This window comes from Motacilla alba, chromosome 8 (assembly GCF_015832195.1).
Source record: "Motacilla alba alba isolate MOTALB_02 chromosome 8, Motacilla_alba_V1.0_pri, whole genome shotgun sequence".
NCBI classification, from domain to species: domain Eukaryota; kingdom Metazoa; phylum Chordata; class Aves; order Passeriformes; family Motacillidae; genus Motacilla; species Motacilla alba.
Window position 1 is genome coordinate 10,568,513 of NC_052023.1, and position 19,130 is coordinate 10,587,642.

Genomic DNA, 19,130 nt, shown 5'->3' on the forward strand with positions numbered 1-19,130 from the left:
CCATGCTTGACAAGGAACTAGGGAAAATGCTCAACCCAAATTAAGATACTCAAGAACTTCATTCTTTGGCAAAGCCATCAGGTTTCTAGTTTTCACATGGTTCAGCTGAGGAAGGCAAGCTCTTTAGCGCAGGGCATGCCTGCTCTCAGTAGCAGAGAGAATGCCTTCTCCAGTGCTACTGCAACATGAATACTGAGAAGATCATCAGGGCTGAACTGGCCTGGGAGGGGAGGGCACACAACCCAGAGCCAGACACCCCACCACTACCCATGGAGGACTCAGGGAGGGCAAACCCAACCTGCAAAGTATTATGGCCTGAAGAAACATTTCTTACAGCATCCTAGAAACTGGCAGCCTTCCTCAGGCTTTCAAGGACAGATGAAACTCCTTTTCTTTTGAAGAGCCACAAGTTTGACTCCTGACAGCTATTGAGTGTGCAGCCTCCATGTGAGCAAGAGCTGGTTTGATATTTTCAACAAATTTAAGTGCAATCAGTTCTGTGTAATCTTGCTTCTACTGTCTGCATTGAAAATGCTCTGCTTGTCAGCAAGCACAGGAGAAACAACACTGGGTGAAGGAGTTTGGGACAGAGGCAGTAAGATATCCAGAGTAAAGGTGTAGAAAAAGCAGACAAGGACACAAGGAGGAAGGTTCAGGGCAAAAGGAGCTGAGCAAATTGGTCCCCATCCTGGGGCAGTGAGGGAGTGAGGCAAAGGCATTCCAGCTATGAAGAGGTAAATGCTGCAAACCATCAGTGCAATGGTGCAGTTCCCACCTCTTCCCTCCAACACCAGGCCATCATCCCATCATGGCCCTTTTCCCCACATGCTCTTGTGTATCTACTATAGCAGGGTAACCACTGTGCTCTGTATGAAAAGAGAGGCTGGAAAAGCTACTGAGGAGCAGATGCTCTGAGTAAAGGGAGCTGGGTGCGGCTAAGGTTAAAAGCATCCTCTGACTAGCCCAGAGAATTTCCTGTTATCTCCAGGTCAGAGAGGGCTAACACTCAATTGTCTGATTTGTTCAAGCAGGAACTCTGTGCTAAAGGTGGCCTTAGTGCAGGAAGGGGCCTGCAAGAACATAGAGACTCAAAAGATGATGTATCTGTGGTAATCTGAGCTACAAATCAACTGCAAGCAGAGAAGGAAACGGATACTGCCGCTCTGATAGGCCCCAGATGGGAAAGGCAGGACACCTTCAGCCTCCTGTTAGTGGGTGGGCCACCCTGTGGTCACCAACTGGCAACAAGATCCTCTCTGGGGCAAAGCTTCTTGTGAAATGTCAGCAGAAAGTACAGCTGAAGGACAGCAACACAAGAAAAAGAAAGGGAAAGGGGTAAAGCAGTAAGGGAAGACATTTACGGAAGATTATGTAACAAATTTCAAATGAACTCATATAGCTCCTTCTGTTGAGGCTCATTCTGTTGAGGCTCATGGACACTTCACATTGCTGGGATTAACCTTGTCTCACCCTTACTGCAAGAGGACCTCTGCGCAAACAGCTTTCTGACTGCAGACATCCACAGACCCTGCCCCAAGACAGCCCATGGCTCACCACTGAGCAGAGCTGATCCTGCTGATGCACTGAACAAGCCAGACATTGCTGAGACCAACACAGACTCAGTGAGGTTCTCTCACGGCCTAAAAAGGACCTGGCCTGACACAGGCTTGTCTACCATGCCACTTGCAGGGAGAGAGAAAATGACCTTCAGAGCAAATATCTCATCATACTGTGTGTGAGCAGGAAAAAACCAAAGTTGTGTGTTTGGGAACCTCCCTTGAAAACTGGAAAAGTCACAGAAGAGAGCAGTCAATTGGCTGCAGCCAAGAAACTTTGGCAAAGGGCTACACTGTTGAAACCCAAATAGGAGCACTGCAAGTAATAGTTCCTTACCTTTGACAGTGATCTGGGCTGTGGCTTCAATCATGCCAAGGGAAGAGATGGCCACGCAGGTGTAGTTGGCAGACTGCATGATGTTATTCAGCTCCAGGACATTCCTACCGACGGGCATCTCGTCTTCTTTGGTCAGTTCCTCCACACCAGCCATCCACTTCACATAGGGCATTGGAGCACCTACTGCCACGCACGTGAGGTTCACGCTCCCCCCAGGCATCACCTCGTGGTTGCTCGGAGGGATAGAGAATCGAGGAGCAACACGCCGCACTGAAACAAGGAGGAGACAGCTAGTAGGGTCACAGAACCAGCAGAGAGTACTCAGCTGCACTGCGGGGGTACATGAGGGGCAGTCAACATTTTTGCCTGTCTATCCCTCAGGACAGATAAAATGAAGTGCAAAAGCTGTTCACTACTTTGCCAAATTGCACACACTTTGCTATCCTTCCTTAGCCACTGGCATCTTATTAGTAGAACTCATTAAGAGATGGCTCAATCCGTTCCCTCCAAACATAGCCTTCTGAAATCATATTACTAACATGAAACATTCCTCCATTTAAATTACATCCTTCTAATTAGAGAGCATGCACAAATGCCAGTCACACACTTTGCGCAGGGCCCACTGAAGCTCTGCAAAACGGAATCACCTGCTCAATTTATTAGCTCTGGAGCAAAGCAGCCCATTCCCTAAACCTCACAGGGTTTGGGCAGGGGCAGCAGAAGGGTTTCTTTTTGAATTAGCACACGTGTGCTGCTAAATAAAATATAATTCCTTTCAAAATGTAACTCAGGTTCTACCTTGGCTCAGAAAATAGTCACCCGAGCCGCATGACATTGTCAGGGCCTGAAGAGATCACCTTGCTGGGCAGGAGAGAACTAATCCTGACAGATGTGAGATCATATCCATTTTGACAGAAGAGAGCTGGGCTGGCAGAACCTTTCCCACCTTTGTGGCAGCTCTTTGGGAGATGTATTCCTCCTTATTGCATTGCACAGCTTCTCTTCCTATCAATCCCTTGCTGGGTATTTCATTCAAGACTTATTTGTAAGCAACTCTCAGCTACAATAAAGCTCTAAAGCTGCCTGCCATATGCATTCCCGTCAGGAAAATGACACTGAGAAATGAGGTCCCTTCTTCAGGGTTAGTGTTATGGGCCTATTTAAGCAAGGGTAGAGAAACAACTGTGCTCAGTAAATCTTTGTCTCCTCTGGGCAAGCCCATTTCAGTCTGTAGTTAAAAAGGGAAACTGCTTGGATCTGTCTTGCCCAGCAGCTCTGCTCTCCTCTAGCCTCCTCCCCTGGAAAGGCAGCCTCGAGCAGTGGCTGGGGTCATGACTGACCGGCTGCGAGGAGCCTCTCCCTGCCAATTATGCTCCTCCATCAGTGCTCTGGGCTGGTGGGGCAGCGACTGCCTCAGCACTGGGGCAGGTGGGAACGGGGCAGGAGCCTGAGCAGGGCCAGATCACAACAGGCCATGGGTGTGGCCAGCCCCATAGGCGATGGGGGCCTGGGGACTCACAGCTCTGCTGGCCTGGCTCCTCCACCGCGGCATCTCCGCAGACAGTAAAGCTGCTGACAGCCCTGTGAGCCACAGAGGTGCCAGCTCCGCTTGCCAAGCTGGCTCTACCCAAATCAAATTTCACTAGTGCTCTCTTTGATGATTCATCCCCAAACCATCAGGATTGCAGAAATAGACTGAACACAGAAGCCCCCACACTTGCATGTACAACAGAGCTAAGACTTTGTGATAAATTAAACAATACTGTCAACATCGTGTGTGTAGTACACATCGTCTCAGTGACAAAACAGGGCTCATTAGCTCCTTACCGGCCAGGGTAAGGATAACTTAAGGATAACTTCCTTTGTTATGCTTCCTTTGATATGCTTCTTTTAATCAATTATTAAATCTCAAATCAATACCTACACGAGCAATCACCAGTGAAGTGTTACCTGACCAACGGGGCAGTGCTCCCCAAATGAGACAGAACTGAAAGTGTATTCAAATGCTATGCAGTCATGAGAATACAGACTTAACCTGATGGACATGGCAATGGTTTAACATGATGGCATGTATTTCCAACCAAAGCATCCCAGCACCATTCAGTAAGAGTCAGGTATATTTTCCAATGAACATGGCGTCGAATTACTCCAGGTAGAAGCTGTTCAAATTCTGTCCCCGCCAAAGGACCAAACCCACCCACCCAAGCTGTATTAAAACAGAAAAAAAAAAAAAAAAGCAAACTTTTGAGGATAATGCCATAGGTGTGCACAGGGCACTCACACACATGCACAAGGCAAACAGGCTGGCAGGCACTGGAGGCCACTACAAAGTCAGACAGACAGTGGTGGAAGGGCAGGACAGGGAGAGGGAAGGCACACAAATACATACAAGGACCTGGGAAGACAATAAACTGGAGGTTACAAGGCCGTGCAGAAAGGTCAGAACCCAGCATGCACAAATAGATTTTCACTTCCAGCCCTGTGAGACCAGAGGTAGCACAGCCTGCCACAGACTCCCCTGCACCCCACACTGTGTCCCCATGTCAAGCGCCTGCTTTCAGGGTGCTCCTGGGGCTGTGCGAGTCCCATTGGTGCTGTGTCACCCTTGATGTGTCCTGCAGAGGCACAACCTGTGGTGGCTGTGCTGTCTCTCCCGAGGGATGTGAGCAGCTGATATTGCCTGCTCCCCTGCAGGGAGGGGACAGGCACTTCACTGGGGCTCAGGGCCCTGCAGCAGCGTTCTGCAGGGTGATGGGAAGTCACTCTCCCCTGTGCCACACACACGGGAGCAGCAGAGGGGATTGATTGGTGCATTCCTGTGCTTGGAAAAGGGATGAATAGCAAGGAAAACTCTCCTGTGGATCAGACGGTATGAGACCTCATCACCAGCCTTGACATGGGCTGTGCCTCCCGCACACCACAGCCTGCAGATGCCAGGAAGTTGTGTGGAGCCTCAGCTCTCCAGCCTGGCAACAGAGAAGTGCTTAAACAGGCTTCTGTGGTGCATTCCTGCAACCCAGAATGGCTGAGCCCTCTCCCCCTCATTTGCACACCGGCAGAGCTGCTGAGATGGGCTGGCTGCTCTGCACCAGAGAGCAGCAGTGCCCAAGGCACCCAGTTGCTAAAAATGGATGCCCTGTGTAGGGGTCAGCCCTCTACATGAGAGGTGGGAGGAGGTCAGGGCAGCGCCTTCAGTAAGAGATCTGGCCCAGACAGTGCTCTGTCAGGAGTATATGCAAAGGAAGGGACGGGCTCCATCAGCCTCCCATCCTCTTGGGGGATAATTGGCAGCTTCTTGTCCCAGTCAGTATGGAGGGAGAAGGGGAGATGCTGTCAGTTAGCATTAGCAAGAGCTGGCACAGCTCTCACAGCAGCTTGCAGAGCACCATCAACACATTCCTCAGGCTCAAGCCAGCAATTTGAGTTGCTAGCTTTTCTAGCATAAGAGTCTGGTAATAATTTAAATCAGTGTAACTCCTCAAAAAGCAGCATTCTTGGAATTTCTGTCCAATTTACAAGTCAAATCACATGGGTTATTACAGTCCATGATTCTACCTTAAGTGCTCCAGAAAATTTTGTTTTCTTCGTTTTTTTGCAGCAATGAAATTTCTCTTTTAATTACATTTTTCTTGACTAGAATTTGCAGTAATTTTTTAATCTTCTTTTTGGATAAGGATCAGAAGAAGGTGGTTCAGAGGTTTCGCAAGAACAGCACAGGGAAAACTACTGTGAATATTAAAATTTATTTCAATGGACAATACTATAATTCAGGGGTTTAACTAAACCTGCAGACTGTCAAAAATGAGATTCATTATAATTCATCTCAAGAATAGGCATTGTAAGGGCTCTGTGCTAGTCCACTATTCTGCATATCTCCCCACTGAGAGCATTCCTTAGGAAGTGAAGTGAAACTCGGAGCAGTGAGTGCAGTGCAATCTGAGCCCATGCCCTGGATCTCACAGGACTGGGAGAAAAGACAGCGTGGAGTCTGGTTCCCCTCTCACAGGGGGAACTGCTGGGGGGAAGGAGGGGAGCAAGCAACACTCGAGCCACAAAGGTTGAGAAATGTTAATAATTCAGCATGCACTAACATGCACATTCCTTGCCTTGAGAGCAAAGAGCTTCAATCGATTGCCTGGCTCCTTTCAGCACGGCAGTGGCTGTTTCCACACATCTCGGGTTCCCTCTGAGGGTGAAGTTACCCCTTTGGAGAACCAGGGACACCCTCCTCCCCGCTGCTGGCTGCAAAAGCTGTAGGCTCTAAGCTCAAGGCTCTCAGGCTGGTGTTGTTAGTCCCTCTCATGTGCTGAGACACTGCTGGATCCAGTGAGGCTCTGCTAGAAACACAAAGTGCCAGGAGGACTGCCCAGGCTTCCAAAGTTGTGCAGCGCTGATAGGGAAGGGGGAAACTAAATTTCCAAATTTTCCTGCTGGCTCCCTTGGCCACAGTACAGCTTAGCAGATGACAATGCTAACACCCCTCCCTCTGGTTTGCAGAGATCCAGGCACCTCTATTTGCCTGCTCCTGCTTCAGGGTTTCCTTTGCACCATGCCTACCTGGCATCTAATTCTGGGCCTCATCTTTCCCCTTCCTGCATGGTCACTGGGTGCTGCCCCACGGTGATGGAGCTGTGCTTGTGCTCTGCATGCTTCTTTGCTCCTCTCTGAGGCAATTCCAGCTGCACAGGTCCCGCATCACTGTCCTGACATCCTCTCCCCTCTGCTTGCCCTCTGCAGGAGGGAACAGCAGTCAGAAGTCCCTTTCGCTCTGAAGGAGAACTAGGACTGCCTGGTCTGCTGCTCCTCCCCAGTCCCAGCACAGACAAGGCAAGGGCAGAGGGCTCTGCCCTAACCTCCCAAGTGGGATGAGCAGCAGAGTGCAATGCAGGGGCTCATCTCTGCGAGTGTGAGACTCTCCAGCTTCATTACTCGAACCAGGCAAGCTAAAGGATCCCTGGTGAACAGGGTGTGTTCTTGACCTTGCCAGACTGGTCACCTGCCAAAACTCCTGCCTTCCTCAGGAACCACCTCCTCCAAGTCGGGAAGGAGTGAATTTAGGAGCTATCCTCAAAAATGATCATTGGTCTGCATGGTTTACTCATCTGTAGACACCTTTCACCTCTCCCCAGTGCTATCATTTTACAAAAGGACTTCAAACGGAAAGGCAGTTGCTGAAGTCTCACAACCTATTGACAGAACCAACAGAAGGAGAGGAAAAATTGGAACCAGAAAAAATGCATTTACAGTCTAATCTTGTGCTCAAACAATGCTGTACTATTTATGCTCCCAATGTATCCTTGAGTGCTGACATTTTATAGACAATTTCCAAAACAGGGCCTTGCCATTTTTGGATTATATTTCAGCTATAACTTTTAGGTCTAATTATTTGTGCTGACAACCACATATAAAAGAGGATATATCATTACAGTGGTGCAGCACTGGAGACACATCAGCATTCAGCATACTGACATACTAATAGCAAAGTAAGGGAGAGCAAGATTGTGGAGCTCTGCAATTTGCATTTGCTCTCAGAAATTTCTCTGATGAAAATAACACAACATTAAGGAGGGGAATAAGAGAAAAGATCCACTGTATCAAGATAAAATAACTTGTTAATAAATAACCTTGTAGCAGTCACAGAGCAATAATTAAATGCATGGGTTAGCAGTACACAGTTTTAAGTAAAGCTGGAAAAATGTACGATGTAATTATCAGTGCCAAACAAATTATAAGCATGGCAAACCCCAATGGAATATTTAGAAACTAATTTCTGGCTTCACATTAAATATTTGTGTATGTAGGTATTTTTGGTGGAGTGGGAAGGAAGGGCTGACACAAAGAATGAGAAATTCTTCACTCCTGCTGCCTTATACCCATTCTCAGCTGCCTCCCTTCAGCTAAACCATGTGGCTAAAACATTTAAGTGCCCTGTCAAAGGTTTAGTCTCTAGAGGTGTCTCAGTCATCACAGCAGTGCTTCAAATTCACTGAAATCTGGGAGGCTTTGGGCCTTGGCTTTGATTTCTTCTCTTTTCTTCCTTGTTCTCATTTTTCATCATTGTCTTGGGCTGAGGTAATTTTATCCTCCACAAAATCTATTTTTAGAAGGTAAACAACAAAGGTCCCGTTCCTCAGTACAATCTAAATGAGAGCATGTTCCAGGGAGAGAAATGGGATCGAACTCAGTGTACTGAAACAGCTGCTATGACAATTTGTTAAAACTTGTTCCAGTGATGATCATAAGATAATTCATCCAGCTGCCTGATAGTTCGTGCGAGACAAGCCAGGGTCTCTTCCTCATGCCACCTGGGGAATAGTGTGAGCATCCCTTACCTTCAGTGGGTGTGGAAGGACAGACCCCCATAGAACCTGTTCAGTGAAGGAATCATGTCTGGAAACTAAATCCAAACTTCTGCCAGAAACACCAGCTTTCCTCAGCATGAAATCATGAGTGCCTTGAGCTAAGTCTGGAGCTAGATTTAATTTAAAGGCTGGAGTTGCCTTTCACTACTGTCCTTTATTCACCTCTGGCTCTCTGAGAGCAGCAGGACAGAGCAGAGCAAAGTATCAATCAAGTTTTGCTGAGTGGCTACAAGCTCCTGGCTCTCCTGCCTGCAGGAGGAAGACCAGCCCCAGAGAAGGAAGGAGAGGCAGACCTGCTTGTGTAAAGAGCTCTTGTCTGAGCACGGACAGAGCATGGAAAATGGGCTACCCCAATGCAGGGACTGCTGAGGAGCAGGGAAGTTGCCTTGGCACAAGGGATCTGGATCTCAGCCAGCTGCCCCTGCTGCCTTGTGGCAAGGGAGGGCAGCATGCTGGGTTCTCCTCCAGCTGAGATCAAAGTAAGCTTTTTGCCTCTAGAGAAAGCTAAAACTTTTAAAGCTTCAGGAGGAATTAAGGAACCCACACTCTCTAGCAGCTTGTAAGGGGACTGATCATTCTGATCTCTGCTTCCAAAGGCTGTTCTTGCTCTCCAGCCAGAAAGCAGCAGCAGTTTAGAGGATTTACTCTTGCACCTAGCACGACTAAAGGGTTAGAGAAAAACCCCACAGAGAGCAGCATGCACTTCTTCCTACCCTGCCTTTGACAAAACTGCCCTGGCTGGTATTTGCATGCAAAATATATTCTGTGCACTTTAAATCTCAAGCAACAAAGGCATGCAAGCAAAGTATCAATGCCATCACCAGAGTCACAGCAAACAGTAAGCAGATTTCACCAGGCACACTGCGGCTGTGCCTGGAAAGGAACCAGTCTGCAGGGCCCCCTCCCCTTTTGGGGATGGCTCTCCTCTCCCTACTGGAAAAGTCCCATCTGACGTGGCGTACTGTAGATGGATAAGAAGTGAAAAGGACCAACCTTCTCGCTGATCTGAGAGATGAAAGTTTGTTTTGTTTGATGGCAGAGTGCGATGAAGATGAGGAGGGAATAAAAAAAGACAAGGAAAAACACAGAGAGTAAAAACAGGCCAAGCTTCATCTGTCCGCACACCACTGAAACGACAAGACAAGACTACAGAGGTCAGCCATGACTTCCCACCACGCACACAGCACTCCACAGCAGGGACAAGAGAGGCCACACTCGCACTGCTCTGGCCCCGAGCAGGGCTGGCCCCTCTGCCTCCCTGACCCACTCACCAGTCCTGGCCGCAGGGCAGAGGGGACTGCACATCCCACACATCCCCACATGGAGGGTGCTTCAGGGACGGCCCCGCTCTGGGCCAGATGCTGGATGCACAGACATGTTCCACATGTGCAGAACACTCACACACACACAGAGCAAAGGACTCCAGCCATCACACATGTGCTCCCATACATCCACTCCAGATACAGAGATGATGGCAAAGGCACTTTAAACCCATTGACCACACACTGGGAAGACCGCATATGTAAATCCAAACTTTATAAAGTATGAAAGAAATGCTTCAAGTGGTGAATCGAAAAATCTTCTACCATGAAGAGCTGTTCCCTCTCTCCAAACAAAGAGCTAAATGCAGCAGAGAGGTATTAGGAAAGTGACAGACATGTGCAGTCTCAGCTGGGCTCAGTTTTGAGAGCCTTATTGGTACATTGTGCTGTGAGTGAGAGATGGACAAGAAATCAGAAGGACAAAAACACCCAGAGAATTGAGCAGGTCCCAGTTTTTGTTCCTGCGGGAGAGACAGCAGAAGGTTAGTTGCATTTTCCTTATAGACAAAGGAGATCTTATTTCTCTAGCAGGAGTGACCTCACTGCAGCTACAGATCTGTGGCATACCAGCTGTAATCGAACCCTCGCTGAGAGAATACACAAATGGATTTGATAGTTAAAGACTGCTTATGAGTCACATTTTTGATGGGGGAAGGAGAAGGTGGGGGAAGGAATTTGCTTTCCAGCAGAAACACTGCAAATTAGAGAACAGCATGTGGCATTATACAGTGCAACAGTACAGTAAGCCATTTCCAGCAATCAGAGGCCAGGATTTTAACCAACACTGACATAGTACAGGCAAGGCAACAAGCTACCAGTAACAGCTACCACAGTGGCCTATGGAGTGTAATGGAGCTTGCTGGAGAACAGCAAAACACTTACTTACATTTTTTCAATTGAACTGATACCAGGGAACTTGAACCACCCAACTCAGAGCTTAACTGGCCCATTAGTGAGGGCCACATCCAGCAAGGAGCCCCACCAAGACATCTTTAAAACAGTCCTAAGCTTTAAGTCCAGGTTTCCTCCATCCTACTTTAGGAAAGGGATTTACTTCTTGCTCCACAAAACCTTAGCATAAGGCTCATTAGATCCTGTGAGACCCTGTGATGGGAGGGAACCTCTTTATTGCTGCTCCCAAGCCAGCACTTTATTTCCTAATCTAATGGTGTGTATCACATCTGCATGGCTTCAGCAGGCAATGAGGGGCTCCTGCCTCCTGCTCAGCTCTTCCCAACAGGAAGGATTTGTTTCCTGCCCTTGCTCAGGAAGGACAGAGTTTCTGGCAAAGCAGGTGCGCTTGTGGAAGGCTGCATTTCTGGAAAGCAGCACTAATGTCGCAACAGGGCAACACAAACCCCAAGTGCTGCCAGCGTGGACCAACCCACTGCACCCACTGGGACTGTGAGACTGAAGGGCAAGAGGCTGGTGAAGGGTGTGAGACTGAGGGATGATGCTGGCACAGCTATAGGAATACCTGTCCTTGCTGCTGAAGCTCCCAGAGCCACCCCCTCTCCTTAGGAGGGACTGAGAGACCCTGGCCAGACCAAGAGGACTCACTGTGCTGCCACTTGGCCTGCTTGGGGGCAAAGTGAGGGGTGCTGCTCCAGCTGGGGGGCAGCCAGCAGCTTTGTTGTGGGGAATCTGCAGGGATCATACTGCATCAGTGGGCATGGACAGGAGTGGGCTCCAGAAGTGGCTTTCCACAGGTGTTGACACTTCAGATTAGAGCTGGAAAGGTGAGGAGACACATGTGAAACACATTATTTCAAACAGATAACTTTCTGGTTTGTCAAACACGAACAAGTTTAGGACCTGCTATTTGTCACTAATTGCTGGATTATCTCTTAATCTCATTTTATATTAGTGGTTTATAAGCAATAAAGACCCATAGCAGGCTATTTTGGAACAGCTGTAAAGCAAGAGGGCAGAAAGTTCTCTCTGCTCTTCCCTTAGTTAAGGCTTAAACAGCTGCTGCTTTATCTGAGATAAACCTGATAAATGGTAAATTGAAGGTTTCATCTCCTTACAGGTTCCATTTACATGATCCCTTATCTCCAGTTCTCTATCCATGTCACTCCTAAGGTAAAAAGCATGTTTTATCAATGGTTTCTCTGCTTTTTTTACAGAACAAATGACTGAGCAGTGATGGTAAATAACATCTGCCTCCCCACCATGCAGGGACAGAGACAGATGATTTAAGCCTGGGGTTCCCCAGAGTATCCCCTGTGCAGAACACCATGGCGTCCTCATGAACCTGAGCTGCCTGGCAGCTGAGCTGAACATGCCAGTCCAAGAGCAAGTCAAGTCACAGCAGACAAGCCATGAGAGGACAGCAAACTTTAGAAGGTAAAAAACAGGGCTCTATTTGAGATCCAAGCTGAAACAGTAAAGAAGCAAAGAGCAAGGCCATATCAGACACATCTGCCAGTCCTGACTGTCAGATGGCTCTCATGATCTACAGGCAGAAATTCCTATGCTGACTGAATTTGGCTTTTACTCTGCCACAGATGTGCTTGTCTGTGCAGCAGCAGCAGCAATACTCTAACCACAGCAGCTTGTTGCAGAAAGAATGAATTTGGATTTATGGGGGCTCTGCTTTCGAACAGTCTTGGTCATTAGCAACCTGAAACAAGGCAGGGGGCTGTGGCCAGAATATGAATGTACAGGTCTAAGAGTTTAGATCACTAGCTCAAACAAAGGAACACATTTCCAAAGTGGGAAGCTAATACTTTCCTGAAAGCATCAAGAAAGTTCATTATCCCAACTGGTATTGAGATTCTACTGGGAACTGCCAGCATCTGTCCTGTGTGAAAACCCTCTGGCACTATGCAAGGCATTAATATAAAGGCCAACCCATACACTTTGGAATCCAAAAGACAGGTTAACAAAAACCCAGAGGGGGATGAACCTGTTCCTGCTTATCTCCAAAAGCACATCTTGTGTCCCAAGGATTCCACATAAATCAAATTTTATCCTTTACAGCTTTTAGTGGTATAGAGGAACAAAAGGACAGATTGTCTTTCTTACGCCAGATTACATGAGAATAAGACAACCTTCCATTATATCGGATGAACAATGTTCTCCTGCCACAGTGATGAGTATATTCCGTCCTAGAGAGACAGACAGGATGCTCGGGGTGCCCAACCATCCTTTCCCCATTCATAGTGCACACACATGCATGCATGAATTCAATTATGAGCAGAAAATCTCAGAGCACCAGAGACGTATTTCTTAGTCCTTTGTGCAAGTGGATATGGAAGGGGAGGAAATGGACATTTAGTTGGCACAGATATGCAGGCCTAATTGTTCCACAGATGTCTGTGCAGGTCATGTGGGGAGGAGGGGGAAAGAGGTTTTCAAGTACATTTCTGTGTTGCATTATCGTACACTGAGCCACCAGTCACTCTCCTTCTATTTTCCATAAAGGTCATTTTACAAATAATAATACTTGAGCCTTGCAATGCACTTTGAACCATCAAAGGACTTTGTAAGGAACAAAACTGTTAAGCTTCTTTAGTTGAGTTCTATAAAGCACATTGGAATCTTTAGATGGAATGTGCTAGCTGAAGGACAGAGGACTATTATTTATTAAACCATGATCATTAGAAGTATTACAGCATAGCAGAGTGCTCACAGAAACACACTGATGGTGAACACACTTCCTTGCCAGGAGAAAATATGACAAAAATATTCATAGTAACATTTAGGCAGGAGAAAACTTGTCAGAAGCCTCCATGTGCTTCTCTGGCTCTGAAGCCGACAGCACCACGAGCCACAGTGCCAGTGTCACGTGTGGCACAGCCCCGGCTGTGCTGGCCCCAGCCCGCTCACAACCAGCCAAGCGCACCTGCCCACACTACAGCTGCTCTGACATGGTCACAGCAGCACGGCCACAGCTTCAGCCTGGAGAAGCACCCGGGGGCAGAGGAAATGAAATTAAAAGTACTGAAATCCCATAAACAGGAGTGCACTTCCTTCAGCAGTGCCACTGGTCAGGACTGTGCAGGGACACAGGGACATCATGGCCCTTCAGAGCTGCGGCCTCCTGGGCCATGGAGCAGCTGCTGAGGGCTCCGCTCTGCGGCCTCTAGCGCAGCCTGCCTTTGCTTCTTCTGATGGTCCAGGGCACACATCTGTGCAGAGCAGCAGGCAGGGTCATCCAGTCTGATTCAACTGCTGCTTCGTGTTTCCTGTCATCCAGGCATCTCCCTCACAAGTCTCTCCAGTCTCTGCCTGCCTGTGATCACTGCCAGGCCCTCAAGCACTGGCAGTGCCCCTCTCTGGTCAAGTACTGTCACCCTCATCAAGCCTGAGGAGAGGCAGGTTTAACAGAGCACACTGCCAGCAGTGTGCATACAGCTGGGCTGTAAACAAACGTATTCCCTTGTTCTTTAGCCATTTTTCAGACATCTCCAGTTTTGGTTGCTGACTGTTCAACCACTGTCCTCAGCTTTTACTCTTCTCCTGGCAATAGCCTTGAGCTTTGACCGCTGTTGCTATTTTAGCTGCTTTAATATTACATAAGCAGAAAATGTTCTTTTTAAAGGCGTCAAGTCTTCTTGCTCCAGGCCCGTGTCAGTCATTCAGAATTATTATTATTTACACAAGGTCCCTGCTGCAGTAAGTATCATATAGGCACAAGTAGCCATTTCAGTGAGCTCCCTCCGTGTCTGAACCTAAGCTACTGCCAAGTTGTCAAGGGTAAAACCCTGCAGAGGCCAGAGAACTGCTGCTAGGGACAGAGCAGCAATCCGAATTTCATTTTGGGTGATGACTCCTTGGTGAAATTTGGCAAATAAAATTTCAGACTCCAAGCAGGGTTCCCGACTGCCAAATGAAATACTAGCCTGGCCTTTCAAAAAGCGATCAAGAAAGCACAGGTTTTTGCAGTAATACCATTTCTATTTACTGCAGTCTGAGTTACTAGCTTGCAATTTGGGGGCAAAGCAGATAATTCAGTTTTAAATGGCCTTTTTTTTTTCAAAGTAGCTGTGCAGCTCCTTCTCTACAGTATGTGTAGCAGTTTGGGCTAGAGAACTCACTGCACTTGCCCCACTGGGATGTGCCTTGAAGGCTTGAAAAGCAGTACTTAAAAAGAGAAAACTGGGCAGCAGATTTCTCATTTGATATCAAGTATGCAGCCAGGGCTCCTGTAAATACTATCCTAATAGCAATGGCATTGCTCACTGCTGTCAGCAGCATTGGGAACACTTGTAGTGAACTCCACAGAGCATTCCTACATACACTCTTCCTACTCATCTGCTTTGTGTGTAGAGACAGAAAAGGGTAGAAAATCCCTTTATATAGGGAAAGAGGAAAATAACAAGTGCATCTACTGTGGGGTGCAACACACAGGCCACCACCTTCACAGGCATTTTGTAGGACAATACTTGTGGCTGAAGATTCTTCTCTTGGTGCAGATGTCCCTGAAGCTATAGGCAAATGAAAAGTGAAATGTGTTCCTAAAAATTCAATAATATAGGTGAATCAGTGCAATTACACTATACTCCCAGTGAGCATGACAAAATGACATCACCTTTTTTTTTTTTCCATACTGTGTCCAATCTGCCTTCTGCTCTTAAAACAATTTCTTAAATGTCTTGAATCAACATCTTGGATCTTTTGCTGCTAAATTAGACAGCAAACTCTCTGGATTAGAGGAATAACATCTTCCATGTTTCTATTCCCTTCCCTTCTCCCTGCAGCACCATCAAGTCCCAAATTTAATCATTGTTACAATATACTCTGGTAGATGTAACCATGGACCACAAAAGGATGATTGCTTCTTCATGGTGGTCATGATAACATCCACATCAGCACTGGCAAACGTGCTTGTGGTTAAGGGCCAGGGTAGGAATATGCCACTGTGCTCCCTTCACAGTCCCTGCTATGGTCCAGATAGCCACCTTGCCCTGGCATGCTCCCTGCTCTTGCTTTCACCCTGTTCTTGCTCCTCTGACAGTCTGGATGTTTTGGGCCACCCTCCAGCAGTGGGAGGCAGTCAGCTCCATCCCAGCCCCATCCCAGCTCAGCAGCAGCAGCCAGATAGACCCATCAGTCCAGAAGCAGAAGGCTTATGAGGATTGCTTTCCAGCACACTTAGTAAGATGAAAATAATAGCTCCAAGGAAAATGCATCCATTTTCCTTTACAAATCCCTGGTGTGGAAATGTTTTAACTTTTAATGAAGTCCATCTGTGCAGAAGTGCTGGCTCTAAAGGATTTACAGAGACAAGACAGTGGTGTAGCCTGCTACTTCCTCCTCCTGTTTTTCCATTGATATAGAAAGCCCTGAGCAGTGCCCAGATACTCCTTCTCAGCACCCAGTCGCTTCCTTTGTTAGCATGAAAAGTATAAAGATGCTAATGAGCCTGTGCTTTCTAACACAGCCCAGTCACAAAGGATTACCTGGGAGGCTAGGAAAGGGGAGAATATGATCAAAAACATAAATCCCAAGAGTCAAGAGACAAACAAACATTTGAACTATTAGAAAAGCAATAGGCTGTAAATGAGAGCAAAAGCAGTCCCAAGAACTACACAGACTGGAAATTAGTGCTGCTGCTCAGCACTCAGCCACGTTTCCCGAGGAAGTGGACGACTGCTTGGGTATACACTACAATGAGGTCAATCGTTATAAAACCACCAAGCAGTGGCAGTGCAGCCCACAGACTTAATTTCCACTGTAATTTAGCATTAATTAATGTCCCCTCTAGTAAACATGCAGGCACTTTCTAAAGATCCAACTACAAGTCACTGATGTGTCTAACAATACTGTAGGACTATCACAATAAGAAAAAAAATCAGGGATTTCTATCCTGCAACCCAGACCTGAGAAAGTAAGATATTTCTATTTTTTCCCTTGCATTTAAGAAATAATATACTGTTCTCGGTTTGAGTAACTTTTTTGAAATCTTTAACTAATGTAGTAACACTAAGACCTATTTTTTTGTAGAACATTTGCTATCAGAAACTGTAAGCAAAAATACCATCTAGGACCTAGTATGCAGAGGAAATATCATCTGATAATGTCACCATAATTTATGGGGTGTCATGTCTTAAATATACAGAAAGACTTTATCAGGATCATGTAAGTTGGAGATTCACATTGTAAAGATTATGCACAAGAAAAAGGCTTGATCCAAACATTTATGTGTAAAAAGTGACAGTTAACAGCAAAACATATGTCAAAGAACATGCTTTTTTCAGTGAACATGAGGATCCTCTCACATGTGCAGACCACCCACAGCCCATGCTTAGCCCCAACAAGACAGATGAACCTTGATGAGCACAAGCCAAGTGTAAAATCCAGTACACTCCTCAATCCTCCGGGATCCATTTGCTAAACAAAGAGCGTTCATTAGTAAGAAATTGTAAAGTTGTTAAGAAGAGGCTTTTCTACCTCTTGAAGCTTTTGTGTCTTTTTCAGCCACATGTCTATAGAAAATAGAACATTGACAGTCTGAGCATGTCACAGGAAGCAAAAGCATCCCAAATACTGCAGCAATACAGCTGGATATCCACACAAACCTATGCAAGAACAGCCAACCTGGTAACTAGAATCCTTTTTCTCAGAGAGCAAAGGGTCAATCTGGGATGAGTTTTAGTACAGCTTGCCTGGAAAATGAAATTGCAAGAATACAGGGAATTTAAAATCATCCATAAATACATTGTGAGAGTGAAATGAGTGATTCCACTGCATAGATATAGCTTCATCTTCTGAGTATGCTTAATTGGATACTTCAGTCTTCCAAAGACTCTTACAATCCAAATTAGGCTGCAAAATAAAAAAGCAGTCCCCCATAATAAGCAACAAAAACAATGCCAGAAGCCACCCCTAGAAGCAAACACACAGCATGAGAAGACTTTATCATTCTCGTGTCCTCTTTCCATACTAACCCATGCATATACAGCCTTAAGATTTTCTTTCTTTAAATCAGAGGAAGGAAGAAATGAATATGAGATTTTATTATTAGTCTGTTGATTTACTATACGGAAATAAAATCTGGTTATAACTTCCTAATAAGCACCAGCACAAGAATGTTCTTTCTTTTCTTGGGAAAACCCATAACTACATTTCCCAGGGGTTCCTGACCAATGACTCTGGTTCTACAGAATTTCATATGAAGCAGCATTTTTTTTTTCTTGCTAAAATTAACAGAAAATGTACAGGGAATTTAGCACTTGCTTCTCTCCAAGCTAATTCAAACACCTTCAGTGCAGAGCAACAAAACTGCCAAGAGACTATCCTAATATAAAACTTAGTTATTTTGGTATGTTGAAAACAGTTTTAAATTGGCAACATAGCATAACCATTAGAAAAATTGCCTTACATGGATTGTGGCTAATTTCCAGCAGGTTCCCAGTGTGAGCCATTAATACCCCGAGGCTCAATCACTGATGCATATAAGATGGCTTAGGACAACTCCAAAAAACTGTTCAGTTTTTAAAGGTACACATTCCAAAGCAGAGGCCTAAATATTGGCTCAGTATAGCTGAGCACCTCTGGCTGGTCAGAGCATGACCAGCTTTACACTACTACACCAAAGGTTAGTTTATGCTGAAACGATTAAGCCATGCCTTGATCCCAATCAAGATAACTATGACACAGAAGTTAAGGAGCTCAAGAGAGAAAGGAATTCCCATTCTGCTCATGTTTCAGTATTTTACGTAATACCATATAAAAAACTGATTTGCTTCGTGAGTCAAACACAACGTAGATCAAAGATATCATTGAACTTAACTTGCTGGTTTTTGAACAAAAGGCCCCATCACACAATCCACAGTGTAATCAGGGCAGAAGGCAGGGAATGTTCTCCTTTCACTGAAAACCACAGAGATTTTGGGAAGGAGGAGAATGATCTCCTTGGGTGGAAGCTGCTCTTACCTCGAACATAAAGGTTGGCTGGGGCAGAGTAGCGGGTTCCTGCACTGTTGGTTGCAACACATTCATATTTGCCTTGGTCTGACTCCTCACTGTTCTCTATTTGCAGAGCTCCTGTACACAAACAAGATGAAACAGACAATTCAGGTTATGGCAAATCTGGCAATCAGACCAACAGCCTCTGAAAAGGAAGGCCATACCCCACACTTTTAAGGTATCCTCCTGGATAAATATTTCATGATGTTCCCTGGACCCACAAGATACTAGCATGCAGCCAAAGGTACCTAGTCTGCTGTTAGAAACTTGTGAAACTGATTATTGTTATTTTTCTAATATGCAGGGAACAAATTACTGATTTATTTCTAACCATCCCAACCGCTTCTATTTTTTTGCTTCAACAAAGGAAGAAAACATACACACATATTAATTACAGCTTCATATGGGACTCCTGCCTAAGAAAAGGACCTTTAATAAGTCTGTAATCAAAACAGGCAAGCACAAAGCACATTTAACTGTAGCTGTTTCTTATCTGATCCACACAAAGCCCAGCAAACGCTCAACAAATTACGACCTTCTTGCAGAAATTGGCAGAGTCCCATCCCTCCCACCCCAGCACTCTTCGTTGGTCATGTCTCAAAGAGACAGCTCTTTTTGAGAAAACACTTTTCCT

At 46.1% G+C, this 19,130-nt stretch overlaps 1 protein-coding gene across 19 annotated transcripts in view; it reads right to left on the minus strand.

The window, feature by feature from the left end:
- PTPRF (protein tyrosine phosphatase receptor type F) overlaps positions 1-19,130 on the minus strand; it is a 376,703-nt gene that overhangs the window by 71,969 nt on the left and 285,604 nt on the right. For all 19 annotated transcript variants that reach the window (XM_038143940.1, XM_038143941.1, XM_038143936.1 and 16 more), the window contains 2 exons: positions 18,464-18,574; positions 1,894-2,163 (listed from right to left, as the gene is read on the minus strand). In XM_038143940.1, the coding sequence (XP_037999868.1) occupies positions 1,894-2,163; positions 18,464-18,574 (381 nt within the window). The remainder of the gene's footprint in view (positions 1-1,893; positions 2,164-18,463; positions 18,575-19,130) is intronic.